General features: G+C 39.2%; 1 protein-coding gene across 1 annotated transcript; it reads left to right on the top strand.

Annotated features, from left to right (window-relative positions):
* The first annotated feature begins 7,076 nt into the window (after positions 1 to 7,076).
* On the top strand, positions 7,077 to 15,508 carry gata2b (GATA binding protein 2b). The gene is given in 7 exon segments (XM_034533647.1): positions 7,077 to 7,209; positions 7,447 to 7,861; positions 8,470 to 8,508; positions 8,511 to 9,041; positions 10,642 to 10,787; positions 12,848 to 12,973; positions 13,519 to 15,508. Coding segments are annotated over 6 exon segments (1,347 nt in total). The 5' UTR covers positions 7,077 to 7,209; positions 7,447 to 7,635; the 3' UTR covers positions 13,798 to 15,508.
* Positions 15,509 to 21,092: the final 5,584 nt, after the last annotated feature.

The following is a 21,092-nucleotide window of genomic DNA, read 5'->3' as shown; positions in this document are numbered from 1 at the left end:
TTTTTGTCTGAGTTTAACATCAGGAAGTTGCAGGTCATCCATGTTTTTATGTCTTTAAGACATTCTTGAATTTTAGCGAGCTGGTTGGTCTCCTCTGGTTGATCGATAGATATAATTGAGTATCGTCTGCATAGCAATGAAAGTTTATGCAGTGTTTCCTGATAATATTGCCCAAAGGAAGCATATATAAGGTAAATAAAATTGGTCCAAGCACAGAACCTTGTAATAATGTGTTTGTTGATTATGTTTCATATTAACTAGTAAGTAGATTCACACAAATGAATGTTATGGAGTAAAATACAATAACTGCTTCAGAATTGTAAATGTAAATGGCAAACAAACCGCATTTATTAGTACTTTTCAAGTCTTAGCGACCATTCAAAGCACTTTACAACGACCTGCATTCAGCCATTCACACACATTCATACACCGGTGGCAAAGGCAACCAAACAAGGTGCCAGCTGCTCATCAGGAGCAGTAAACATCCACACGCACAGAGTATCTTTCCCAAGGACACATCGACATGTAGACTGCTGGGGCCTTCAGATTAGTGGACCAGCGCTTCACCTCTTGAGCCACAGCTGCACTGGAATGGAGAAGAGGTACCTCAAAATTGTAACTTAAACAGTACTTGAGTAAAGTTATACTTATTTACTTCATACGAGTTCAAACTGTCCTTACTTTTGACCTGTTGCCTCAACACTGCTTCCTCTGGATGACATCATGTTCCTGAATGATTTCACTCATTACTCCTGCAGTGCCCTTTCAGATCATGCCTGTCTAGAACGGGCTGATAGCTGACCTGTGGTTTTGCTGCTTGCATATTAACAGCTCGCACAAACAATGTCATAATCAACACTGCGCTTCCTTCGGTTCTTAGCGATACATGCCATGACATAGTTTCATCACATACCCATGGTCATGGAGTAGTGCTACACAATTTACTGGACAGAGAATGTTACTGGTCACAGTGTAGACACAGAATTGACTCACAAATTACAACAATTCAAATAGTATTTATTATTATTGATTAAACCATTGAGCATTATATTAGAATTAAAGGTTCTACCTTGAACAGACGTTAAGTCCCATAAGTACATTATGGCCATAATGTCTGTCTTTCACCCTTCACGTGAAGTAAACATTTAAATGTGTGACTTTTATTGTGCTGTATTAATAATTAAAAATAAATATTAATAGTTATCATTTTACTATTAGTAATTAGTAGTTTTACTTTGGAAAAAGGAAGGCCTACTTCGTATAGTCAGTCAGTGAATGTTAAATAAAAAATGTCAAAACGAAGAAAAGAAAGTAATAACTGAATAAAGTCAAACACATATGTTTTATAAAATGTAATAAATAATTGTATTAAAGAAAACTCAACAACAAATAAATGATACATTAATTGATTTAATTAACTATGTTTTAATTAACTTTTAAATCTAATTTAAATTAATTATTAGTTAGGTTTAAATTTTTAAATGGTCAATTAGACCTCCTGAATCTAATTATAAACTCTAAAGGTAATCTAATCGACACCAAATCAACTTCACTCATTTATTCCATCTGGTGAATATTTTGAATATTTTGTGCAATAAATTGTCAGGCAGATGTCCAACTTTAACATTTTAGTTGCAAGCACAATTCTCACAGACAGGTGAAATATTTCAAGTTCATCAGCACTGCAAACAAACATGTTTCTGTGAGATGAGCAAACTGTCATCATTGGATTGTTTTGTTTTGTTAATATGTTGATTTGATTTACCGGCTATCAGAATATGCTTGTAGAGGCTGATTATTGTTGCATATTTTTCTTAGACACTGACCGATGAGGCACATTAGCTTCAGCTAATGACTGACTCTGCAGGCCAGGAGTCCTCGGACTGCCTGAACTTGGTGAATTACTCTTGAAGTTATAGGACTAACGCGCCCTTTTTTTTAGGTCTTCCTCCAAACTCTGCCGGTTAGATGTTTTGTGATTGATTACGACCCTTGGACTACCCCATAAATTCTCAAATATGTTGATCTATGATAAGGGATTAATGTACTGTACAATGCATACCACTGAAGAGGTATTATATAATCCCATCTTTGTTGTCGTCTCTTGAAAAAAGAGGAAGCAAAGGAAGGAATTAGGATTTTAGATGCATAAGAGACAAGTGCAACATAAACATATATGTGATAACCCAAAAAATCACTGTTAACCACAAACACAATGAGTCCTTATGATATTAAAAGGGGAATGTGTTTTCTCCTGTGGAAGGTTTGCATCTATCAAATCATGTCAGCAAAGGTCATCGCACTGGTTTAACTAAATAATATGAAAAAATGGTAAATGCTCTGTCACTGTAGGGTAAAGGAGGAGGAGCACTCCTGTTTGGCTTGACTTTACGTTTGACCTTTTCAGGAAGGAGAACTAATCCTTGAATATAATAGACGGTAAGATATGGAAAATGACTGCGCTGTTATCTTCGTTACCCTGGAGACCATCAGCAGCACCAGGTCTTCTGCAGCTGCCAAGTTATTAAGCATCAGTTTGTATATAATGGAAAAATACCTTTTCTGCCATAACTGGTCAATCACCACAAACTCATACAATGCTTGAACACTACAATAAGGTCCCTCTTCATTCTTTCTGCTAAAGGATTTGTCTTCATATTTGTGTCAAGCATACAACTACAGCTTTTGTGTTGGAAAAAACACACTTTATTTTTTAATATCAACATGTTCTCCTTAAAAATTAAATAAATAAGTTATTTAAATAAATAAATTGTGAAGTTACGTCTTTGTCTTCATTTGAGACTAGAAATTGGAAATTAAGTTTTCTTATTTTCATTCATTAGTATTTGATCTATAGATGTTTTGAGGAAATTATTAAATATTTGTTCAAAATAAGATATGTGTTATAATGAGATTTAGATCAAATTAGCCTTTAGTCAATGGCCTAATTTAACCATCTTCACTATTTACATTATTTAAACAATACTGCAGCAAATAAAAACATATAGAGAATGATGTTAAAAAAATACAAATAAAATCAATCCCCACTAATTCTGTCCTAGATGAGTTTCAAATATCAAGTAACATGGCCTCTTTGTGATAGACCACCGCCTGGTTTAATACCTCTTGCTTGCATTTGATTTTCTCTTTTATTTTGCAAAAATTCAAACACTTGAAAACATTATTCAAATATATTGTCTCCCTGTATGGAAGGCGGCTGAGTCTGTTTAACTCTTATCCCACGAAATCCAACATGAAAGAAATAAGATACCACAAACAAGAACCGGAACCGCAGATGGCTCCTGCAGATAGCTTAAATAATGGAAAAGTGAGCCGTATTTATGCTGTCTATATACACTGAATAAAGACTTTGCACATGCAGAACATTAAACGTGTAAATAATAGCCAACACCATGCCCTCACCCCCCCCCCCCCCCCCCCCCCCCCCCCCCCTACCCATCATGCAGCCCCCTTCCTAATCTATCTATCTATCATTTACACAGATCTGCTCCAGTAAATGATGCATTCGCTGCATTAGATGTATTTGTTGAGCGTGTTTGAAAAGGCGGCGATAATCTGGGAGAGAGAGATAAGAAATGCCATTTATTCCGCGGCACTTTGGAGCCTATTTCCCGGGCCGATCAGCCCCCATTCTCCCCGACACCTCCAGCAGCTCGCTGATAACGATTAGGCTATTTATTATCTTCACAAAGAACAAAGATTAGCCAGCACCGATGAAAAATACCCCGGGATGGGTATATAATCAGTGGGACCCAAGGATCCTACCAGCATTGGATTTCTCTTTCAATCTGGGGGAGCTACTCAACACGCACACACGCACACACACGCGCGCGCACGCACGTACACGCACACACAAACATATTCAAGCACGCGTCAATGTAAGAGGCTCTTTGTGCAGAACATTTTTAATTGTATACACAATGAAAAAAAAGCCACTATACACAAAATGTAAAACAAAATAACATCGTCATATAATAATACAACCACTATAATTACGAATCATACATTAATTCAGCTTCAATAAAGATGAATACTAATAATAAACGTCTATATTAGCCTACTTATCTATTGTGATTTTGTACTAGTGACATTTCATTTTTATCTTTATTATGAGTTAAAACCACTTCCTTTCAATAGCTGTCCTATAATGAGATTCTCAGAACTGAAACGGGCTGTGACCTCACTCTCTCTCGTGCGGTCGTGTGAGAAAAGACACTGTAAAAAAAGAAGGGCGGATTGAATTAATGTCAAATCCTAAAATGGAAGTGGATGTTCGCTGCCGATAAGGTTTTATCGCCACGCCAGATCAAAAGGGCTCACACTCAAAGCATGTGTATTTCCACATTATCATGCTGATGAGCTCTAATGCTGCCACACTTGTCCTCCGGTATGTTCTGCTTTCTTCAGTCTATACGGCGGATTTACTCTTAATACTGCTCGAAAGGAATCGCTGTCTCTGTATAATGATGAATGTTAGTTATTTACATTGCAGTCTGATTAAAACAAACAAACGGATTTATCTAAATATAGGCCTTTTAATAATTTAGCAGTTTATCATGGACTTAAAGTGAGACATTAAGGGAAGTTGTTATGAAATAAATGTTTTAGTTAATGTTACTGCGTTTTAGTTGTTTTTTTAACAGCAATAGAGAGAGAGTGAATATATAGATAGATAAATAGATAGATGGATAGATAGATAGATAGATAGATAGATAGATAGATAGATAGATAGATAGATAGATAGATAGATAGATAGATAGATAGATAGATAGATAGATAGATAGATAGATAGATAGATAGATAGATAGATAGATAGATAGATAGATAGATAGATAGATAGATAGATACTGCATTTTTTTTTTCTTGGTCATCCAAGTGGGGGCTGCACTTAAAGCATATATATATGCTTAAAGCATATATATATATGCTTTAAGTGCTATTCGAATAACTCGATGTGTGTTGCGATTTTACCTGTAGTTGCAAACTGTCGCCTAAAGAGAATACATGTTAAATTCCAGTCAGATTAACGCACATGTGTGCTGCAAATGTGTCGGGGGTTTTCGCATTTCGAAAATTGGGCATTGTTGACCATCATTTTTGATAAGGTTGGTCGTCCATCCATCCATCCATTTTCAATACCGCTTATCCTCATTAGGGTCGCGGGGCGCTGGAGCCTATCCCAGCTGACATAGGGCGAAGGCAGGGGACACCCTGGACAGGCCGCCAGTCCATCGAGGGCAAGGTTGGTCGTGTTAATGTTAATTGCTTCAGAAGAGGTTTAGCTATGCATCTATTTTGCAAGACAGGAAACTGAATTAAATCAACCATGCACTCACTTATGAGCAATATACAAACTCCAATTAACAGTTTCACACAAACAGTGGCAAGCATATTTTCTTCAGCACAGACTGCATCAACATAAGCTACTGCAAGATAACCGAGATGCTTTACGGCGAAGATAAATTCTTGATCACAGAAATGTTCTGTTCGTGAAGGTGTGTTTCCGCAAAAATAATGAATCATTAAAAACATTAGAGTGTTCTAATCTAATCTAATATGTATAGTCCACCGTGGCAGTAGTTTGGCCTATTCTTCGAAATCACTACATTCAGGATGATGTACTTGATGTATTATTAATAGTGCCACTGCCAGTGTAAATATCAGTTGCAGGGTCCTTCATCGAGATCATCCGCTACTGCAGCAGACCACGGGCAACCCCCATCCCTCTCTCTCTCTCTCTCTCTCTCTCTCTCTCTCTAGAAAAAGTCCTGATTCTGATTCACTCAGAAGCATGACGTCAGGAGACGGCGTCAAGCAGGCGGCAGTGTCTGCTGGTCGGGGCTGCACGCGCTCCCTCTTCAATTATTGTCTGTCAATCATGCACGAGGGTAGAGAGAGAGAGAGAGAGAGAGAGAGAGCGAGCACAACATATCGTTTCTTCACTTAAATATAAATAATTAATGAATAGTGAATATTTAACCCTGAACAAATCTTAACATCGGTAGTGAATTTATCGTTAAAACTCTTCCTTGTCACTGTATTCTTTAGGGGACTTTGCTGTTTCACATTGTATCCACTGCAACTTTACTTAAGCGTGTGGAAATGTTTTCATAAGGGCACATCATGACAACCACAGCCAAATGATTATACAAATAATGATATGGTGACATTGACTTTAAATATAATTGTCACTGACATGTAAACACACCATGTCACTTCACTTCTTTTAGTCTTGGCGTCTGCAGGTTTGGTAGACTGTATGGAGACAATGCTTAGTTAAAGGGACAGCTCGCCATTTAAAACTACACATGTTTCCTCTTATCGAGATTGTTTTGGTAACTCTCAACCATAGTCCCAATACATTAACTACTCACAACAAGGTGTGTGGACTATCTTAAGTAACCAGGTCATCATATCTGGATAGACATTGGGTTTATCTGTTGTGTATTTTTATGGTGCTTTGAGCACTACAAGTCAAATGCTATTGTCCCATTATATTTGAGACCTGTGGCCAATATTTGCAACCCTCAAAACAATATAGATTGATAAATAGCAGTACAGATAAGATTTGAGGGTGAACTGTCGCTTTTATGAACCATTGTCTCCATATAGTCCAGATAAACATCAAAATATGCAGGAATAAAATAAGTAGATTAACATTCAATATTATTAGATATAATTATTTATATAATAATTTGTCTGTGGTTGTTGTGTTGTGCCCTTTGAAAAAATATTCACAGGGTAAACTAACAGGCATGCTTGGGAAAACCACGCAGCCTAATATGATAAATGGATACTATATTATGTTTTAGGGAATATTACACTGATGAATATAACACTGAAACATTCAATTCCATAAAGTGCAGTGGCCCTGAGCAGCCATGTCTCTCCATGCGAGTATTATAGAAGCATCTTTTACTGGTGTGGGGGAACCGCCTCTGAGGTTTTGCAGACGGTGTTCAATTGGCTGAGTCAAAGCATTAGTGGAGACTCCGCCCATGAGTTTGACAAGCCTGGCCCCGCGCTGTCAGCCACAGTTCTACGTGTTGCTTTAAGTCCCAGTGGACGGAGTTGACTCTGATTAACAGCAGCCGAAGATTGGAGAGGACCTGCAGCAGCTAACAGGGGACAGTTTTCCAAAGACACGCGAACTTATCGGACGCGACGGATAACATAGCACCGGCAAAGGTACGGCAGGTTTATGTTAGTGTCATGCGGAGGGAAGCTTAAAACTCATTGGGCGTTTTAAGTGAAAAGGCGTATTCGGTTGTGGATGAGTAGTGACGAGAGTGGTGTAGTAAATAGTTTGGGTGGAGATGATTGTCTTAAGTGGCATCAATACTCGCACCACGAGCTACGTTTTGAGAACTGATGAGAACACCCCTGACTTAAAAAATATTAACATCTGATGTTTGCTTGTTGCAGGTTTCCAGTGCCATATTCGACTCGATGTTCAGGAGAAGAGAGGGAATTTAAGTCAGATGAACCACACCAAAGCATTCGTCAGCCACTGTAAATGGACACAGTGAAGATATAAAGGACACACATTTTGAGAACATCCTCTCGCTGGATATTCGTTTGCTCCAAAGCGCGCTAGACACAGAAGCCACAACGATGGATGTGGCGGCTGATCAGCCCCGCTGGATGCATCACCATGCCATGCTGAACGGGCAGCACCCGGACTCTCATCACCACGGCCTGGGACACAACTACATGGAGCCCACGGCGCAGCTCCTGCCTCCGGATGAGGTGGATGTTTTCTTTAATCACCTGGACTCACAAGGAAACCCGTACTACCACAACTCTGCGAGGGCCAGAGTGTCCTACAGCCAAGCGCATGGTAAGACGAGCTACAAGGGTGCAACTTCATATAGGCCTGCACAACAGCCACACACACGTAGTTGGCTTTGTAGTATGAAAAGTATTAACTCAGGGAAAGTATATATTAATTTCTGCAGACAAGTGCTTATGTGTTTTATTTGTTTATGATAATTGTCAGACAATTGTGTCTATTTTAAAACAATCAGGGTCATTGTCTGTCTATTTTCTGCGGGTTGAAACGTTAATTAAAAATAATAATGTTTGGCCTTGGGAATAATTGCTGGCTCATGAGTCTCATAAACTGGTTAGTTACATTCACATTTTAAGACATTAACCGACACATTTTGGATTCAATTTTTTACAAAACATTCACATTAAATATAAAATATATATTGAGAGGACGTGCAATGAGTAACATATTGGTTTCATTTTGGTCTATGTTGTGAATATGTCAGGCTACTTTATTTGCACGTTTAAATCAGGCCAGTGTGTCCGGTGAATCAACAAGTGTACTTTATTTTGCATTGAAACTCGCATGCGACAGAAAACGCCACACTGTTTCTCTAAATGCGGAATCAGTCCTCATCTGTATCATAAACAGTATTTGTCTTTTGTATTATTCCTCAGCTCGACTGACGGGGACTCATCTCATCCACAGCCCGGGATTTCATGGCTGGACGGAGGGAAAGCAGCCCTGTCGGCTCACCACCACAACGCCTGGTCCGTCAGCCCCTTCAGCAAGCCCAGCCTCCACCATCCCGGCTCCGCGTCCCCGGGCGGCCTCTCTGCAGTCTACCCGTGCAGCAGCAACTCAAACACGGTCTCTGCTTCCTCGTTGACGCCGCCGTCCCACTCCAGCCCGCATCTGTACACTTTCCCCCCGACACCACCAAAGGACGTATCACCCGACCCGGGGGCCGCGTCTCCCTCCGCCTCCAGAATGGACGAGAAGGAATCTATCAAATACCATGTGTCGTTATCGGAGGGGATGAAGCTGGAGGACTCCGGTCCGCTGAGGAGCAGTCTGGCCTCCATGAGCGCGCAGACCCCTTCCACCCACCATCCCATACCGACATACCCCACCTACTCTCTCCCGGCGGCACACGAGTACGGCGGCAGTCTGTTTCACCCGGGCAGCCTGCTGGGAGCTTCATCCAGCTTCAGCTGCAGGAACAAAGGCAAGACACGGTCCTGCATCGGTGAGTCCACTGCAAACTCACCAGAGATTAGTTTAAAACAAAAATTAATTACATCGGAAATAGCCAGACAATATGTTGACTTGTCTGTGAGTTTATTTAACAATCTAATCGGTCTGTTGTATAGTGAATCAGTGGCATATTGGTCTCATATTTATACTAAATAACTTAATGCATTTTTAATTATCCCATGGCACTTTATTTGTGTATCTGTGGTGTAAGGATGACTTTATGGTACAAATAGTGCAGCTTTGCATCCTTTTGTTTGTATATGCCACATGTTACTCTGTAAATAATCCTAACAGGATCATTTCACAATATTGTTACATATACACGCACAAATATACACAATTAAATTGCATATTAATATTGAAGATGTTTCTGAATCTTAGCCAACATAAAGAAGATATATAATATCCTTATCACACTACTCTGTATGGGGCTATACAATTATCAAAGAAAAATACATGTTAATTATTGAATACTCTCCTGCTATTTAATATAATGTACTGTTTACAATTAAAACATCCTGTAAAAGTCAGTAAATATATTCCAAATGGTACAGGATTCATTTATTTTTATTTGTTATGAATGACTTTAAACACAGCCAACCTATAATGTGCATGCTGTGATTTGAGCTTCCTTATAATTTTATAATAATAATAATAATAATAATAATAATAATATCCTAATAAATAATATTGATAATACCATTTTGTTAATAAATGCTTGCAGTGGCCTAAGCCTGCACTCGGCAGTCCTCTGACACAGAGCGACTTTGGTAATCCTCTTTGTGTTCACCGTGACTCTGTAATTACTCCTGGCTGCAGCAGAACAGTGAACTGGAACCAGCCCAGAGGTGTGAAAGGAAGATCTGCAGGTGCACCGAGCCAAAACCCTCAATATTTAGGCTTGGAGTCACTTCTCTGTTACATAAGACACTAGGACAGTGTCCTGATTATTTGATTACAGACCAAGAGATTACCAGTTTAATTAAACCTGCACTCATTTGTTGCAGGGAAAGTGCAGGGTAACCTAAATTCACTTTGAATAACTTGTTTTTATTTAATAAGAGCTGGCATACTATTATTATAATTATAGGTTATATGACTAAATGATTGATGTTGTTATTACGTTTATTTAAATTTAAGTATGTATTTCCTAAAAATATTGATCTTCATTTTTTGTCTTTAATGGTTGTAGTTTGCCTCAGGAGTTTGGAGGGTTAAAAGGCTTTTAGCATACTCGTGTATTTAGTTTAGTGGAATTAATTCACTCTGCTTTTATCAAATACAATAAATATACTTTTCTCCATGCTCCAGGTTGTTTTACAGGATACATTTTATGGAAGTCAAGCATTGGTGTTGATGTTTAAGAGATAGCCGCTTGACATCACAGAGGGAATATATTACTGATTGTGCAGCAAAATCTTCCTAAACCTTCAGTTGTTTAGTGCTTCTGCTAATGCAAATAACCCTTTATATTCCAGTAGAAAAAAAGATCATCATATTTAATACAAAGAGAGAGAGCAAAGAGCATGAGAAAATTGTATTGCAGCCAGGTATGACATTTTATATCACAAAGTCACTTTGTTCTTCTTCAGAGGGCCGTGAGTGTGTAAACTGCGGAGCCACCTCTACACCTCTGTGGAGACGTGACAGCACCGGACACTACCTGTGCAACGCCTGTGGGCTGTACCACAAGATGAACGGCCAGAACAGACCACTCATCAAACCCAAACGCAGGCTGGTGAGTCCCATAGATGAGAGAGGGGCATGTGTGTGTGTGTGTGTGTATGTGCGTGTGTGCATGTGTGCATGTGTGTGTATGTGTATATGTGTGTGTGGGCGTGTGTGCGTATGTGTGTGTGTGTGTGTGTGTGTGTTTATGTGGCAGTAAATTAACAGAGTGTAAGGAGGAGGGAGAGGGGGAGAAGGTGCAATTACAGGAAATATTATATTTTCCCAATCAGTTTCCAGGAATTGTGCTTCTTGCTCCCCTCTTGCTCCTTGCTCGGGCTGTTAGCAGTGGGACTTTGCTTCTCTTATCCTTATCACTTTTTATACTGTCATTGATAGCAGCACCCCCCCAGAGAGCAACTTTGGAATGATTTCCCATCAGAAACTGATTCAAACATCCTTGATGGTGGGAGCAGGCCAGACAGACCATCTTCACTCATCCAAAAAACTTTAAAATTGTTTCACACACAAGCCAATGCCAATGACATATGCCAAGACATACAATAATCATTGCTATTTGATCATTCTCCCAATGATTTTAAAGTAAAGCTATATATTGGCTTTCATGTAACCCTGCATGTGCACAAGTTGTGTCGTAATGCAGCAGCAGCCAGCAATGAAATGCAGGCAGTGAGTCAACAGACGCTCATTAAATCAGTACAGACCGATGAACTGCTCGGCAGTGGGCCATCAGACGTTTGAACCAGGACTGGTGCACTTTTATTTTGAAATCCTGGAGGAATGTATATGCCAAAAGCAAGACAACAGAAACAAAATCTGTGTTTGTCTTAATTAAAGCAGCATTTTGTAACACTGTTTAATATAATATGCTAACGCGCGATAAAACTATACGCATCAAATCAATCGTGAGCAAGAAATGAAGACTCGTCGACAAAATACATTATTTTGCACATATTGTGTTTATAATTTAGAGTCAATCCTTAAGATTAGTTTCAGATAATTATTCTGTTTCTTGCCGCACGCGAACTGATGAGTCTGCGTCGCTGCGACAGACAGGTCTAAATCTATCGCTACTGACCTGCAGACGACGCAAACAGCTGCCTGTTTCACACAAAATATACACGTGTTTTAGTCCAGCTTCTGCTTGCTATAATAGCACATAAAACCGCCATATATCAGGCCTGGTTTCCGTATGGCTCCAGAGCGCCTTGTTCAGCTTTTCAGTTGTTTCCTATCCGGATATCTGACCGGTCCAGATAAATGAGCCTGTTTCCTCCTGCGGCCTCCTAACTATCAGCTCAGACCTCATTCAGTGGTCAAGCTCTCTCCAGTGGTAAAAAGAAGCGGATTGGGAAAGTTACCGAAACTGCTTGACAGTATTTATGAAAAAGAAAAACGCTGGGATGATGACTAAAAGAACGAGGTTATTTCAAGTTTTACACTAATTCGACCATTTTCACTGAAGGTGCAGATTAAGTTAAGAATCCACCATGAGCCTCTGGCTGTTAGGGCTCCTCACTCCTCATCTTAAACTGCAGTACTGAGCTTTATGCATGTCAATTGAGCATTTGTAATAACAAATAAAGCCAACTGTCAAATTAACATTTTCTATCTTGTTTGTGGAAATATCAAAATATTGAAGATTTAACTCCCAAAAATATTAATGTCTACAAATATGTCAGAGCTGCAAGGTTTAGTTGAATAATCAATTTGTCGAGCGAAAACAAATGTAATCATCAATTAATTATTTCAGTAATTCTTTATGAAAACACTTAAAAAAAGATTTCCTGGTTCCAGAATCTATATTTTCTGTTTTCTTATTTGACAATAAACTGAATATTTTTGGCAATGTGACCATGGCCTCAAATGAATTTGTGATGAGCATTTCTATTTGAGGTTTCATGAGTGAAACAATTCTTATATCAAAGAAAAATATTTATTTCAGTAATAATCATTATTTGTGGCCATAATGTCATGACATGTTTAAATCAATAGAAAGTTGAACTATCATCATATTTTACACACAGAATATTCCTAAATGTTTTTCTTAATCTTGCTATGTCTGCTTGTGCTGTCGAGCTCTAATCAAAGCTTAATATCTTTCCACAGTCTGCTGCCAGACGAGCAGGCACCTGTTGTGCTAACTGTCAGACGACAACCACCACACTCTGGCGGCGCAATGCAAATGGAGACCCAGTGTGCAATGCCTGCGGACTCTACTATAAACTGCATAACGTAAGTCTTTGACTGCATATCGCCAAGTTGGCCCCGACAGGGTCAAGTAGACAGGAAGTAGGCCGGTAGGTCACACTGATTGTTGAGGGATAAGAGAGGCAGAAGAGAGAGAGAGAGAGAGAGAGAGAGAGAGAGAGAGAGAGAGAGAGAGAGAGAGAGAGAGAGAGAGAGAGCTGTTTTACTCTCAGACACTGTCGGACTCATTGGTGTTTTCTTTCTTTGTGCTTTATTGTTTCCATGGTAGGCGTAATCCCCTTGAGAGTCACAATGGTGAGACTGTTGTTGAGTGGGACAGCCACAAGGCTCTACATGAATAGCATTAAGACTAGGCATCAAGGTTGATAATAGGTGCAAGGAATGCATAATTATAATGGATGAATCTTATATTTTATATATTTGTTGGTGTCAACAAATCATATATAAAAATCCCATGTTTAAAAATGTATTTGATTACAATTTCATAAAATTAACAATTTCTGGGTTTTAAATTTCACTCAAAACTTTAACCAGATCACTCACATCCTCACTTCTTTCTCACTACACAGGTGAACCGGCCTATGACCATGAAAAAGGAGGGAATACAGACCCGCAACCGAAAAATGTCCAACAAATCCAAGAAGAGCAGGCGGGGCTGCGACAGCTACGAGGAGTTTTCCAAAAGCCTGCACGAGAAAAGCTCTCCTTTTTGCTCTCTGGCCGGACACATGTCCATGGGCCACTTGCCGCCTTTCGGCCACACTGGACACATGCTTCCTACGCCCACCCCGATACACCCTTCCTTTGGGCACCCGCACCACTCTAACATGGTGACGGCCATGGGCTGAGATGGCGAGGAGAGGGGTTAAAATAACGCTGGCCGAACCTGAGAGAGTTGTGTAAATGGGGATGAGGGTCTCACTAGAGGACAGTGTGTGCAATGTTACAGACATGCAGTTTGTGTGTCTTCATCTTGATTGTCTCTTAATTGATTATGCCAATGGTATGTTGGAGAACAGATGTGTCATGGGAGGAAATGATATTTGTACTCCTTATCTATAGGTACCTATTTTGATGTAGGAAGTCAGAGAGGGATATTCTGCTTCCCGCCGGCCAGGCACCAACATGTAAACACAAAAAATGTCATTGCACCTCATAGTTTTGTCCCCACTGACAGCCTGACTGACTGCAGTGTGGCTCAGTATGTGCCGAACAGGTTTATAGTAACTGTGAATATTGTAAATGTGTGAGACCGAAGGGGACGTCCCCGGCAAAGGAGATCACCTTCGCAACATTAAATGAAAATATGCTGGACTTTTTTGCTTATGGACAATTTTAAAGGAATTTTCACAAAAGAAAGAAACCAAACAAAAAAGGTTTATGAATCCTAATTTGACACTGTTTATTATAATTATTTTTATTATAATTATTATTGTTATTCAGATAATTTATTTTCACTGCCTTTTATCTTTTACCATATCACCTGAATAATAATATGGATACTGTTATCCCATTTATGAATATATTTTTAGCTGAAGGGCTATCTTTGAGCTGGTCAACATTTATTATACTCGTAAGAAATAAAGAGATCAAGTTCATTACCCACCTGCTCCTTCAATTCAATACTCACAATAATTGAGTCTCCATAATAAGAACACTACAGACATTTATTTGGCTAATTGTGCTGTCCTCCGTGCCATAATTAATATGATTAAAAGCAACAATGTCAGTTACAGCTATTTTTTTTTTGTACCATTATAATTATCTTAGGGTTATCTTCTGTGCGGCACTGCTCTGTAGCTTTCTACGCATCTTTGTTTACATATGGATACGTTTTCAGAAATATGCTTTTTGTGCTTTCTTGCAAGAGGAAAGATTGGATTTCACTCTCATTTTGTATGGTAAATATGAAGCTACAGCCATCAGCCGGTTTAGCTGAGCATAAAGATTTGTAACAGCAAGCCTGAGTCTGACCAAATGTAACAATCCAACTAACACATATAACCTCTTTGACTAATTACTTGGAGTACCCAGAAGTTACTGCGCCAGGCCAGGAAATTGTCTAACACATAAACAAACTCCATAAACGACAAGGCATCATGTTTACACTGTTATCTGAATGGAATGAAACAGACCTAGCTCTGGAGGTGATGATAGGCGGATGTTGTTATCTTTGGAAAGCTCCTTGCTAGCAGTTTCCAGTCTTTGTGCTAAGCTAAGCTAACTACCTGCTGGCTGTAGCTATTTACCATACAAACATGAGAGTGGTATCAATCTTTTCATCTCAATCTCGGCACAAAATGTTAGACTATTTCTTTAACAGTGTTACTTTAAATTCAGGCATTGCTAATGTCATCATGTGAGGAACATATTCGGAGCTGGGGAAACACTATGTATATGTACAACTTTCTATTAGCCTCTATATCATAACTTTTGATCAAGACTTCTACCATCCTACCAGATTCAGACAATCCATGCTTATATTACCGGCTACCTGTCACAAAAAGCTGAAAATCTGGTGACAATTGTATACTGTTGATAATAAAGAAACCATATAAACTAGCAGTCATGACTGAGAACATTTATTTCCTTAAACGAAAAAAAAAAACAGCAACATCTTCTCATTAACAAAATTTGCCATGGCAGTTACATTTACTAAATGACCTGAACATAGAGGGGCATTTGTAACATAAAACTGATTGGCTGCATAATAGGTCATACAAAAAACGTGTTTAGTGGTGCTCAATAGTACAGTATCAATGCTGTTTTCAAGTTAGCCTTCTAACCCTTGTTGACATGAACCACCACTTTCTAATTAACAGGTTACTTTACTGAGCACTGGAGATTAGTGCTGCTTACATGAATTGAGCAGGTGGAGCCATATGTTCCCACAATTACTTAACCAGTTGCATCTGCTCACTGGGTAATACTCTTATGAAATGGGTCTTCTCGTTATGCGTTACATGATGCTATTACAGTGATATAAGTCATGTCCTTTTACTATAGATATATTTGACATCACTGCTAGCCATGATCTTTTATACTTTTGAATGTGATATCCCTCTTTTACAAGCAGTTACCATCATTGCTTTCAGTTATACAAATTAACCGACAAACCTAAAATAAGCAATTAATCCCAGTGACCATCACATCTGCTATAGGATCAACGACACATTATCGTTGTGTGGTTCAAACCCGTAGTTAATTTTAATCAGATAAAAATGCATTGAGACCAGTGTAAGCCTGCATAGTATTATTGTGTCATGGTAAACAAGTGTGGAATAATTTTTAAAATGATAATAATGAAGTAATGTAAACTATACAGTTGATTTAGGTAATGACCTAAACATTTTCACTCGTCATTGCCCCAAGGCAACGGCAATAAGTCTTGTGACAACACGCATTTAAAGGTCAACCCAAGTGCAGCATGCAGCCTCCTCATAAGATCTCCCTGACCTCTCACCCTGGAAGCACTTACTCTGTCATTCTTTCAGGCCCTCCCACGCCACACTCAGACTTATTCATAGACACTTTTAAAATGTCATGTCCTTAGAGAAAATATAAGCGAAAGAACGTGATTTTCCAATAAAAAAGGAGATAGAAAGCAGCCAAGTATCTTTTCACGGTGAACCTCTCCAAGGACCATCTTGGAGGGGAATTTTGGGGACTGGGTGGCCACCCTAAATAACCAGTGAGATTTATGGCTCCCACCTTTGCACGAGCACCCCCTCCTTAGACGATTTGTTTTTCTACCAAACTCAATTAAAGGAATCGAGAACAAGGCCAAAAGGGACTCCAGAGGAGTGAGTTTGCAGAGAGATGGCGATAACGGAGATGAAAGGGGGAAGGAGCATAGTTTTATCCATTTCAGAGCCCTAATAATGATGAAGGGAGCAGGCGTCTAGCAAAAGTGGGAGAGAATAACACATCCACATTATGTCTGGATCCTCAGGAGTTAAGCGTGCGTGCGTCAAAGAGTATCTACTGAACTTAAAGACAGGAAGTGGTGAAAACAGGATCAAACACAAGTTAAGAAATTATATTTGAGCAGTATTGTGGATTCTCTGGTCTATGTTGTAGAAATCCTTTAACACAGAAATTCAGATCCAGGATCAGTAAAACATGAAAGAAAGAAATAATCTATTCTACACATTTTTCATATTTAGGAGACCTTTGTTTTGCTTGTAAATAGCAGCAGATTATGTCGGACCACCAAATACACATGTAAAAGTGTTGCTATTGCTATGTTTTGATAAACAAATTATTTCCTGTTGATGGTTTTGTAATTAAAGTCTCACTCCGTCAAGAGGTGAACATGTCATGAATCAGTATGATGTCAATTATCATTTTAAATGCAGTGATTGAATCATGTAAGGGCATACATTATGAGTGAAACATGGAAATGTACATTAGGAGAGAGTTGAAACATTTTTATCCAAATTAATACGATATTCTTAAATAACAGTGACCATAATTGTCTGAGGAACTTCAATAATTGAAAAAATGTAATATATGTTACAAACTAGCTGCTGTCTCGCATAAAGGTGACCGTTTTCATTTTAAGAAACTGAGTGTGATGACATTAGATTAATAATTGCATGTGAAAAGTCTTCTACTGTGGACTGTTGAACAAAACTGTAGGTTTGTGAATTTTAGTGTAATAAAGAGCATTAGTGAAAACTGGGAAATGCATTAATGTTTGTATAAATAGTATTTATTTCAGTGCTTTTATTATTTCTCACGGAGTTTCTTATCTGTTAAGGGCAGTCAAGCACAATTCAAGCCCTACTGCCAATAACAAGTCAAGTATGAGTACTTAAAAAGAAAAATTTATGATACAACCAATCAGACAATTGTCCCCGACTAAATTCTACAACAATGTTTTTTGCTGATGTAGGTTCAAGTAAAACGGTGCCATTTTTATATCAAACTGAAGAGCCTATTTGAAACCCATAACTTCCACGTAGCTAATCACACTACAGATCTATTAATAAGTCTGTTGAACAGTGTATATAAACTTCTATATCATCGTGAGCAGGAATGCATATTGGTATTATCAGCACATTCAGCACCGGTGCCGTGCATGCTGAAGTTTAGGATATTGCATGATCAGTCTAATATATATATATATAGTCCTTAGACTGATCTCATATATATATATATATATATATATATATATATATATATATATATATATATATATATATATATATATTAGTGCTGGGCAAAATTAATCGATTAATCGCTTGATTTTTCTGTGATTAATCGCATTATGCGCAAAAAATCAAAAATGAATTAAAAACTAGTGTATTACACACTTTTATTTTAAAGTAATGTTATCAGAACAATATAACAGGCACTCTCTGAGCAACAAGAAGTTGACATACAGTATATAAATCTGTTTAAAAAAAGAATTCTGAACAGGTCTAGCAAAAAAAAAAAAACACAGCTGGAATTTACTGTGCAGGGGACTTTTTTAGTCTGTAAAGCCTCTAAAAAAATAAACACTTTCAGTGATGCAGGTTGAGCAGTTACACTGACCCCGCCGCCATGTTTGTAGTCCGCTCCGTTTCTTACAATTGTTTATCCTCCTTACGACGGTGCGTCTTGAGGCTCATACGCTGTCTTTCGTTGCGTTTCTAAGGACGCTCCTCAGACCGACATCCTCCTCTACAGTAATCGGCCTGCAGTCCGTTGCTCTCCACTTAGCCGAGGCATGTGTTCATTGTTCCTGCGTTGGTTTATCGACAGTTCTCCCGCTCGCCGCATCCAAAGTAGTCTGCCGAAGTTTCGGTGCACTGGTTGTTTGGGTAGCTGTGTGATGCCTTTAAGACGTACTTCATGCTCGTAGTCCTCCAGTGATAAGATCACTCCAGTTTGAGTGGGTACAAATAGCTTTGCTTTTATCAACTACGACGTCTGGTAGAGATTTAAAATGAAAATGTCCATTTAAAATGTTCTCGTCAATGTGGGTAGCAGTGTTAAACCCCTCCCAATGCAAAAAAAATAATGCCGTTAACGCATGAAAAAATCATTGTCGGCGTTAATGGATTGCTGCGTTAACGCATTAATAACGCGGGGACAAATAAACCTGTGATCACCACAGTGCTCTTGGAGGACTCTGGGATGCGAGATGTGTCCAATCTGAACCAACGGTACTGCTGCAATCTGGTATGAGCTTCAGTGAGATCTGGGTTTGATACACAACAGTTGTTGCTTCTGCTGGGATCTCAAGAGGACAAACCTGCACAAAAAAACAGTAAAATGGAAGAGAAAGCTATCAGTGATGCACAGAAAATGTGATATAATCTGCTGTCCCAGAGGAAAAAAAAACATTGCTGAATTAAAACCTTCATGTCCGCAGAGACAGTGGCATCCTCTCGCTGAGTCTCATCATGAGTGTCGACATGGGGATGTGCTGCAGATATGCTGTTCCAAGGCACAGATATTCCTTAGAAAATAGGAGATACCATAACATAGACACAAAGTCAGATAAAGCTTCCTCTAAACAGGAAAAGGAAGACTTACAGGAAACAGCTATGAGGATACATTTTGACAGAAAGGAGTAATCTGGGCGTATGTATCTTCATGTAAATATGCTGGAGCGGTGATGCCCAACCAGACAGTTGTGCACACTAAGACACTCAGGCACACACTGTACAGGCACACACACTGACTGTATACCTGGCTCTGCAGAAAAGGTAGAACATGCTGACACACAGTGCATTCTCTCGGAAAAGTGAGACACCCTCCAACCATCCGATCCACAACCACTGACAAGTCCCTTTCAAACTGCCTTTCTTCTCCTGTCTGAGGCAGACAAATTCATCCCTCTTGTCTCCAAACAATCACCTCTTTTCTTCTACAGTTTGCACCAATGAAAGAGGGAGGGAGGGTCAAGGAGAGAGGGAGGGAGAAATACATCTGCCCCACAGAGCTACACTGTAGGCACTAGGCTAGTGTCCTCTGTGTTAGGGCCCCTGGGACTGGGCGTCTGGGCCCCACTATCTTATGACAGAGTTGACAAAAAGCCCAAGGCTCAGCCCTCAGGAAATCTGAGAGGCGGGGTATCTAGGCCGGGAGAGCAGTTAAGAAGGAAGGAGGGACAAAACACCTGAGGTACGTTGCACCTTCGCTGGCCCATACATGCCTAAACGCAGAGATTTGCTTGAAACAAACTTTGCATGACATGTCTTAAGAACATGACGGAAGGCAAAAGTGCACCAGATGGCTACACTTTGAGGTGGAGCATGAGCCTGATGTTATTAGTCACTTTTAATCCAAAGTCTAACAAATGAAAATTGGCCCCATTGAGAAAAACCTGGTGGTGGTAATTCTCTATCAGGAGCCAAAAACGCTCTTCATCAGCCCACATATATGATGTTTTCCTGTGCAGCAATTTTAGTTTTTTGTCTGAACCTGACTAAACTTACAATTTGAGGATGTCACTTTATTTTTTAACCATTTTACGCAGAAAATAATTAATCGATCAATTAAGAAAATAATCAGTTAATTATTATTATTATTATTATTATTTGTAATTGCAGCCCTACAATGATTGCTAAAACATTGAACGAAAATACAGAAGTGTCAACCTAACGTTGGTGCTATAGATGAGAAGATAGGAGAAAGTTGTCAGTTTGGGAAAGTTACATAGATTGTCCGACAGTGCTTGTCAAATAAACAATGTGTGAAACCCCCTTTCCACTTTGTATACTGATGTCATACAATTCTCTTGTAACTTACAAATGTCTCAGCTGATGAAATGTATTGTTGGTAAATCCAATGGAGACACACACACACACACAGTAGATTTGCTAATCTCCCTCATTGTGTTTATGTGTTTGTGAGGCCATGTGACAGACCACAATGTGACACTGGTGCAAACACTCATACTCAGTTTTGTTCTTCTAACACATCACAGCATCCTGGGATGGCCATGAGTCTGACCAAATTTAACAATGCTTGAGAGAGTAGAGATGATCATTATTAGGGTATTATACTGGAGGTGAAGTGTCTCTGCTGTTAATTTGCCTCTCAGCTGACCTTCCAGTGACCTGCAGAGCAGCAACAGCTCAGGACAGAGGTCCCTTCTTTGGCTGGGGAGCAAATGACTGGAGAGAAACAAATGCAGAAAGGGGGA

The sequence above is a fragment of the Cyclopterus lumpus genome, chromosome 5 (genome assembly GCF_009769545.1).
Source record: "Cyclopterus lumpus isolate fCycLum1 chromosome 5, fCycLum1.pri, whole genome shotgun sequence".
NCBI classification, from domain to species: domain Eukaryota; kingdom Metazoa; phylum Chordata; class Actinopteri; order Perciformes; family Cyclopteridae; genus Cyclopterus; species Cyclopterus lumpus.
Note: the sequence above shows the minus strand (reverse complement) of the source record. Positions and strands in the feature narration are given on the sequence as shown.